A 9,350-nucleotide genomic window follows, 5' to 3' on the forward strand; every position below is an offset into this window, starting at 1 on the left:
TAAATACAGGGAGAGAAATACAGCTAAGAAATGAGCACCTTAAGTAGCGCAGATTCATCATTCCATCGGACAATCAAAAGTGTAAATAGAGTAAGCAGACCTAATATAGAGATTTTGAAGAAAAATGCACATTTCTGCTCTATTTTCTTGTGTCTCACTGTCAACATGGAGCCTACAGACCAATATTTTATATGTTAACTACATACCTGAGATGAGACTTAAACCACCTAGTAGAATAATGGTGTAACAGTTTATACATGTAATCATCAGATTTGACAGCTGTATATCAGCCTCTTGGCCCACTTTGTGGTCGAAGTTGATATGCAATTAAAATGAAAATAAGGCCTTCCCAAGCCTCTTCATCAGTTTCAGCATCTAACAGGACAAGTAGACCAAATATTTTCAGAATATGCTGTAACTTGGCTAGATGGTGGTAGCAGGGCATGTTTTCGTGTGTGTCTCAATTATTCTAACAATTATCTATACCTACACTCATGTCTTAGATCTATGTAAGGCTGCCGGACCAGCCGTTCTCTTAGTTTCATTCTCTGACGTGCAAAATACACGAAATACACCTCCTCAAGGTGTGTCTGCTGTTTCTAAGGCACGCACAGAGATCCTACTCAAAATGGAAGTAGACCCTAGATCTACTCTCCCTAACATTCCTTCTGCCGAGGTAAATATTCGTCAGATACAAGAATTGAGCAGGGCTACTCTGGACACAAAAATACGTGCCGCCATCACGGCATTGACCGTGGGAATGGCCGCGTCTCACGTTAGAAATGCCGACCCCCAGTTACACTGACTCGCCTGTTCGCCTGCCATGGACAGTCCGAACTCTTTCAAAGATTACCTTCGTGATCATGCGCATTTCTACTGTCCAATCGACAAAAGTATACAGACTGGCTCAAGCGCCGTGAATCAAGTTGAAGCTACCCAGTTGCGGTACAAATGGAAAGTTACCGAAGCCCATCACGACTCGTGCATGGTCGATTCCTTGATCGACGTTCTCGATGCATTCCTTGGCCAAAGGGACATACCAAGTTTGCTGGCAGGAAAATTTGAACATTATATCAAATCAGAAGTCGAACGCAATCGTAGGATCCCTTCCGTGATTCGTGGGGAGCCAGATGTGAGTACAGAATTCCACCGCAAGAACGAATTCCATTTTCTCGATATTTACTGTCAGCCAGGTTGGCGAACTCCTACGTAGCATGCCTCTGACTTTACTCGATCAAACCATGATGGCACTCGACCACTACATTAAAATTTACCCGGAATCCAGTCCGCAAAACTACAAATCTAGGGTGGACTTCCAGATTTCTACGTCGAATGGCAAGAAGGGCCTGGTTGAGGCCAAGTCTCCACGTGTCTTTAACAATACCGAGGCCATGTACTTTGTTCCGGATATACCGGGCTTCCAAATAGACGTTCAGAATATGGCGAAATCAAATGAAGAGAAAATGATAAATAAAGTCTGTGCAGTGTACAGGTACTCAAACATTCCATTATTGAATTAATCTTTCCAGGCCTGCTTTTATATGGGCTCACACAAGGCACACTGGCTTGCGTTGACCTGCTATACAAAATGGATTTTCTTACGACTTCATTGCGGCAAGAAGCCTAACCCGACATATATCACTTATTCAACCGTCGAAAAGCAATCCAACAACACCCGTCCATTCCGCGCGCTGTTGGGGATGATGTTGGCTATTACGACAAATACCGATGTCCCTTCCACTGCTAACATGCAGGTGCCGCTTCGAGACATTCCAAAGGACAAAAAATCTACACGATCTAGACAGCAAGACCCTTCTTATAAGGGGAAACGGCAAAAGACTCGGTCTATGACGAAACAAGGTCATTCAGCATCTGTATCTACTAGCTTCCTTGTAAGATCTCTGATTTATCATTCAATATTTTGATTTTAATCGCGCAATTTACAGATTGCGTGGTCAGAAGAAGTCACACCAGACGCTAGTTGGATCAAATTCCATGCTGCAGATACGGACGGCTTTCCGAGCTTGGGCACAGGCGCTATCAAGTTGCGCATCCAGCGCAGCATTGGACAAGGCTCGACTGGAATTGCCTACGAAGCAATATCCGAAGTGGATGAACACGTTGGGTCATTGAAACGTCGGAAATACGCGTTTAAGGTCGTTACAAAGGGTGAGACGGAAGGGGAAAGGGGCTCTCTTCAACGTTTACGCAAAGAGCTCAACATTTATCGCGAAATCGAACGGAGATGGCCGATAGCGTTTCCGCAGAGTGAGAAGATCGTACCGCAGTGTTATGGACTTTTCGAAACGGAGCAAACACTGGCATTGGTCATGGATTATGAAGGGGATGTACTCAGTCACGGCGATGATTGGCCAGAATTGACAGGCGATCAGAGGTGAGTATAGCAGTTAATCAATACGTCTGTAAAATTAACATTATTGAATAACCCTATAGACATAAATTGTACAATGCAATATCGGCACTTCACAGACTCGGGGTTTATCATGACGACTTAGAACCTCGAAATGTTGTCCGATGTAGTAACGGCTCACTCAAGATCATCGACTTCTCATCGAGCAATCTACATAATTGTCACGCTGAGGTCAGTCTTTTTCTTAAACTGTTTCTAACTCTGCTCATGACTCACCGCAAATATCTAACAGACTTGCGCAGAGTTGGATCGGATTAGGATCCTATTCGGATTGCAACAACGGTAAACAGCTCTTACGTTTGCCATCCTTTCTTAGCTTAAGTCGTTTACTCTTCCTCTCATCCTCCAAAATGCTTTGACACTCCATATTGTGATACTGATGTTACTTTTTTTAAGCAATGGGCTACCGCCTGATCGACTCAGACACCGGCATTGTCCACCGCGGGGGGAATTCCCAACCCACGACCCTTACCTCCCGAGAACCCTTGTGTCTCGCCCTCTTCCACATAGCCAACATCCTTTTCACACAACCTCCCGAGCTCCAAGATCCTCCCATGCCAACCGGTATTACAGGCCACCGAGGCTCTTCCGACAGCTCTCTCGACTTCTTCGGTAAACTCATCGAAATTCCCTCTAACTATGTATCTGCCATACGTACCGGAGATGGGAGATGGGCTTATTGACGAATCCTGCGTGATCTTGTGTGAGTATAAGCATATCGAATGGGGTCGGGATGCGCATCGCATATTTGATACACCAGCTGCGTTTATCGCCATGCAGCGTGAATCATGGTTGTTTTGAGTGCTTATCCACACCTTCGTCGGTAATCTGATACTAGTAAATACTTGTACCGACTTATCATGTAAGTATGACTATTCGGACTATTCCTACGATTATAGGATTTGAATTGTGTTCTGGCATCAGCGAAGTGTATTGCTGAAGTATTTCGTCAGGTCATCAGGATTGCACAATCAGGCGCCCGTCATGTGCTATTTGGTTGATGATCCCCTCCCCCCTTCAAAGTCACGAGTTAAATTGGAGAGAGTTCATAGTTGTATGCGAACATCTTCAGGAACCATCGTTCCCCAAGATAGACGGGTTGTACAGGCACCAAATCAACATCTTAAGAAGTGCGGGGTGACGTTCTTTCGTAGCAATCGCATCCCGATTGCTGGATTGTTGTCGAGGTATACCTACCACTGTCAGTTGCCTTAAGGACTCTCGAAGCTTCGATAATGTGCATATGCTTATATTAAAACAGATGTTCCACTCTTTCTCAAGTCCTAATACCGCGCTTTCGCAGAGTTCCGACACGTTGCTGCGCGACTGCTGCCTCGCCGTGATATGAAAGCCAGTGTGTGACACTTCTCGGGCGCTTATCTACACGCCTGTCGACGATCCGATACGAATAAACGTGATGCATCTGTTTATCATGTAAGTAGAGCTTCTCGGGCCTCGTTGCGACTACAAGGTTTCCATCGCTTGCTGGCTCCATTGAAGTGTCGTGCTGAAGTACTTCGCCAACGTATGTAGCGTCTAACACTCTCGGTCAATCTGCCGGCATATTTCCGTTGTCTCTATGAATTAGTACTCTTTCTACATTCATCAGACTTCTGAATTCTGACGGTCTCCTGTATTCAAGGTTCTTGATTGTTCGACTCTTACCCTTGTCCTTCCTATCGTGATGACTGGCGGCAAACAACAAAATGTGCATATATTATGCACCTAACACAGTCCAAACTACGGACGGGATCCCTGTGCTCTGGGATGCCGAGTAATGCTCGCGACAATGCCCATCAGAACCCAAAGATTGATTTAATCCATCGGATGGACTGGCGTGGATAGGGGGATCCACGGTATCCATACTACGGATGAACTTTCCCACAGTATCCATACCAGTGGATAAATTCCCACGGTTTGCGTGGTTTGCGTGGTTTCCAGTGTTGCATGTCACAGTAGCATAACAAAATATAGTTACTCACTCATTTGCCTGTCTGTCTTGCTAAAATCTCAAAGAAACACAAACCCTACATCATAATTATCCTATGTCTGAGGATCAGCCTCCTCTCCTTTCAAATTTTCCCTATGAGAAGTATTACAACATGACCAGAGTGCCAGTTACTCTGGATGCTTCTTCTCTCATGTTCTGATCACAGCCATCACAAGAAGCTCTTTGTATAGGGCCAGCAGTAGAAGCTCCTGCAGTGCAGCTATTGAGACCTAGACAAAGGATTTAGAAAACACTGTCTGTTACTAGGATGAGTAATGCTGACAATTCCAAGCAACTTCATCTGAACTGGCTTTACTAACTACTCAACCAATTGTAAGTTTTTCACATTAATTATATTAACAATACTAATATTCTTTATTATAGAATTGCTCTCATTATATGCCCAGCTGTCTATCAGCACCTATTAGATTAGCAGATAGTATTCATGTTTATCTAGATGAACCACCAATTCCAGATTCAGCAATCCAAGCTGCTAGTAGTATTATTCAATACTGGGCCAATTGTAAGCTAAAGCACCCTAGTTTAGCTAGGATGGGTCTGGATTTTTGCTCAGCTCCAGGTATTTTTTAATATTCTCTACTGAAGATAACAGTTTTTAACGCATTTTGTATTACTAAGCAACATCTGTTGATACAGAGTAAGTGTTTTCTGTTGGTCATTGTCAAATCAATTTCATACAACATAACACCTCATCAGATACATTCAGAGCACAAATGGCAGTTGGATCTTAGGATGGAACACCTTTATTCAGGAATTACAAGGATGCAGTTAATATTATTGAGGCTAAGAGGATGGGAATAGATTGAAATTTGATTTATTTCTCTTTTTTCATATTTATGGAAAACAAAAAAATTAATTTCTTGTATAATTTTCATTTAAATACCCATGTAATATTTTATCTTAGCTTGTATATGATTAATTTTGCATAATTGTGTGATATAAGTACAAAATAGCATAAAAAATCTAAATGTTATATACGGGAATTGAACCGTGGTACGGTAACCACGGTTCATCTGGTAACCGTGGGAATTCCATCCGTGGTTCACCTTATCCGTGGTGTGGATCAAATAAACCACGGATGGATACCACGCCAGTCCCTAATCCATCCAAAAGGAACTCTGATTTTACATCTGGATCGCGAACTTTTCATAATAGCGGGAAGTACAGCATGTATTGCATCTACATTGTTCGAGAAACAGTACTCAGCATCAAGCAATTTTGAGGTCCCCGGACAACAGAGGGGTACTTTCTTGAGTGGCGCTGGGACCTGACGTGCTATAGCAAATTAGGATTATCCGTTGCATTCCGGATAAACAACGCACTTGGCCACACTACATCTAACCATTGGCGCTGTTCAATTGTCCGTGATGATAGAGAGGCATGAAAGAGACGCCAGGGGTGTTTACAGGTAAGTGCCATCGATCTTGCAGTGAAGGATGTCAGTAAAATTTGACCCAGGTTACATGAGTTTACGTTTCTTCGAATGTAGGAAACCTTGCTGTTCCTGATGTGTTCTTGCATCGCGTCAATTCGTTTCTTTAAACTGGAAAAGCTGAAAAGGATAGAAATTTTTTCAGTAACCTAATTAGTGTTATCGACTTTGGAAGTGCTCCGCGCTGGGATCCAAGCATGATTCCGCTTATTTTATTTTTAGCACGCCTGTGATTCCGACCCTTCTTACTGTCGCGATGTATAGACAACGGTAAGAGGGGAAGTCTTGTGTTGGCATACTTCCATTCTTTTTATTGATCTTATCGTTTTGAACGTCACAAGCAAAGCCGCAACTAGCGCTTACCATCAACACATGTTGATCGAAGACGCTCATATACATTGAACATTAAACGGTCACCGACGATGAAGTGTTCTTCAATTATGTCGGATTCTACATATTACAACCAACACAATCAGCGTCTATGGATACGAATAGAACTTGTGCCGAAGAAGCATCCAAGAAGTCGCTCATTGTATTTTGTACTGCTTACGGGATTGAGAAAATCCGAATCGTCATGGCCAGCTGTTCGTTCGCTCCTCCGAGAAGCCTAATCACTATATAACAACTAACGGAAACACCGCGGCAAAAGTGAGTTTACAGCTGTCCTTAACACCGATCAGCGCATTTAATGCTTTCCTTCGATGCCGTACCATGATCGCTTGCTGTTGTATAGACACTGAGCACTTTCTACTTCACTTAGCGTTATGATATTGTGTAGCAGGATACTGTGAAGATTTTGAGAAGACTTGACATGGTCTATCTTTGTTACAGCTATGGGACAGAAGTTACTGGAAACGAAGGGAAAACACGCATCTAATTTTAAAGCAACGCCTGTAACAAAACGCCTATGGCTGATGAACATGAATCAGTCGGGAGCACCAGGCATCTTAAGTAAATTCCGAATCATTCGGATTCTAATCAATTCCTAGGTATTGTGTTTTTATGCCATCAACATACAAACTCGGTTTGCTGACTTTCAGCACTGTTTGTGTCCATAGTGAGTACCGAGAGAGATAATTACAATACTGTAGGACTTCGGCGTTTTGATTACACCGTAGCACAAAACTTGAGATGCCCATGTAGACACCGTCTTACTCCTGGTCTACTGTGATAGGGTTCCCAAGATCCGAACACCATCAATATCTATATTATTCAGAAGGCGACATTGCTTTCGAAGGGCAGGTCGACGTCCTCCAAGATACAAAATATGAGCTGGTATGTCTTAAACATGAAAGGAAACCTCCGAGTGTCTGCTTCTCGGGGTATTCCTTTCGCTAAAGTATCTGCTGCTGTATTGCTCTTGGACATACCTTCCATTCGCCATAATCATGGCCAAGCACAATGCGAAAAATATCCTCATAACAGCCACATGCAATGCTCCAAGACCCGTGAAACAGTTTGAGGGCATGTGAGCTGATAGTCCTGCTTCAGTGCCTGTGGACAAGGTATGTCATTGGAGCAGTGTTATCAGTAGGTTTGTAGGTGCCGAAAGGAAGATAAGCTGCGGTCATAGAAAGCGAAGGCCACACTGATAGTGATGCAATTTCAGTCCGACGCGTTGCCTTCTATATAAATCAAACACAAGCGGTCTGCACAAGCTGGGTGCTTCAGGTGCGTATTCGGAACGAAAGTCGTTCGTCATTCGGAACCTATCTGGTCACCTGACTGGCAAGGAAGGTGGTGCAAGCCCACAGTATTTCGGTCCACATTCAAAACGCCACGGCGGAACTAAAACACGACTTACTCCTGGCATCACATTTCCGAAGCCCGAAGCCCGGCTTCGTATCGGTCGGCATTTGTATTGAAAACGCAAACTGCGACAACTTTACTCCTTCCCAATGATCCAGTTGTGATCTGTTTGCACTCTAAAGGTATCTTGAAAGAAACGCCACTGAATTAGTCGCGTGAAGTTTACTGCGAGAACTTGAGCGAGACGCCAAGTTCCTGTACATGCTGATGCAGTGTGAAGTAAGACGGCCTGTTCCGAACGTTCGTCAATCTTCGCATTGGGCTACCCCAACGGTGGGATTAACCATCGCGGTGAGGCTTACTTAGTAATAAGTATAAGCTCGCTTTGACACAAGAAAAGCCTACAGACATAGTCCGGGACCGAGCGTTGTTAGTTTTTCTTCTGGGCTGCAGACGGTTCTTTCTCTGTAAGAGCCTCGAGGCGCAAAGCACAATATAGAGCTGGATGAGTCCAAGCTTATCATTCAAGGAACGGTGCATGCACCCGAGCTATACCCATGCAATATACCTTCTAGTCAGGCCAGGTATTGCTTATCCTGTCTTGTCGGAACAGGTTTGCAGAAGGGCTTGCAGCTCCTGAAAGCCATCAAAGATGCGGTCAACCCGGAGCTCGTAGACTCGGGAAAAAAAGCATAAATAAGCCAAGTTGGTGTCGAGCCTGTGTCCTTCCAACAGTTTCGACCAGAGATTAAATTTCATCAGTCGTGCCTTGCAGGGTAGTCAACCTGCCAGCAAGGCGAACAGATGGAAGGTTGACGAGAAAAGACTACAAAGTACCAGACAAAGGTGGTACGATGTTGAAGAGGCTTCTAAGTATGCCGTGTGAGTCATGCTTGAAATAACGGAGAACATTGTGCTAGTTAGCTTGACGGTTGATACGTTGAACTTGTTTCCTTGAGATGGCAGGGGTGCACCATTAGCCTTTCAACTTTACAGCGCCAAACAAGATACACATAGATGATCTCCACTATCATACGCCAAGTGGAAATGTTAAATATGAGCTCAGGTCCGTCGCTTTGTCCAAGTCAAGACCGAAAACAGGAGACCTCAAGGCGCGCCGCGTGTTCGTAAAAATTGCAGGCAAAAGATGTGCAGACCGGTCCTCAGGCCCGACATATTTTATTTCTCTATTGTCGAAATCATGATGCAGCGTGTACATGCCCCATCTGTCGTCCGAGTATATGAGCGGCACGTTGTGTGGTCACTAAAATACTAAGGTGGTGATCAAGTGTCAACAAGTTTATCAGGTGATATCTAAATCTGGCTCTCAGACCACAAATGTGCCTACATACAATCTCGGCAAGTTCTAAAATCGTCTGCGTTTCCACGATGAAAATTGGTTTATGAGGACCCCTATTCTCTCAAACAATTTAAAATCTGATTCTGCGTCTGGTGCTTCTTGTCATCAGAGATCTTTCCTTATTAGGGAGGACTCCTGCTTTGGTAATGGAATAATTCATCAACGCAATCCACTTGCAGTCTTTGAACTTTGTTTCTTTAAAGGTGGATCTATTGAGCAGTCTTTCTAGCACTATACTCCCTCGTGTACTACAGCTTTTCATGCACCAACATAAAGTTAATTTGAAATGAAAGCACCCCTGTTCAACATGGCAGTGGTGGGTCCAGACAAATAATGTATTGTGGTTGCAATGCTTGCTTCATTCTAT

At 43.9% G+C, this 9,350-nt stretch overlaps 2 protein-coding genes across 2 annotated transcripts; one reads left to right on the plus strand and one right to left on the minus strand.

Moving 5' to 3' along the window:
• Positions 1-823: 823 nt before the first annotated feature.
• On the plus strand, positions 824-3,114 carry FOMMEDRAFT_150710 (uncharacterized protein; the record flags this gene model as incomplete). Its single annotated transcript, XM_007261936.1, has 7 exons — positions 824-1,132; positions 1,194-1,475; positions 1,530-1,892; positions 1,947-2,395; positions 2,455-2,602; positions 2,674-2,728; positions 2,828-3,114. 7 exons carry the CDS (start codon positions 824-826, stop codon positions 3,112-3,114), a joined length of 1,893 nt encoding a protein of 630 aa, XP_007261998.1.
• A 385-nt stretch (positions 3,115-3,499) lies between these two features.
• On the minus strand, positions 3,500-4,325 carry FOMMEDRAFT_150711 (uncharacterized protein; the record flags this gene model as incomplete). Its single annotated transcript, XM_007261937.1, has 3 exons — positions 3,500-3,624; positions 3,722-3,967; positions 4,157-4,325. The coding sequence occupies 3 exons, from the start codon at positions 4,323-4,325 to the stop codon at positions 3,500-3,502; spliced, it is 540 nt and encodes a 179-aa protein (XP_007261999.1).
• Positions 4,326-9,350: the final 5,025 nt, after the last annotated feature.

Source organism: Fomitiporia mediterranea (genome assembly GCF_000271605.1).
Source record: "Fomitiporia mediterranea MF3/22 unplaced genomic scaffold FOMMEscaffold_1, whole genome shotgun sequence".
NCBI lineage: Eukaryota > Fungi > Basidiomycota > Agaricomycetes > Hymenochaetales > Hymenochaetaceae > Fomitiporia > Fomitiporia mediterranea.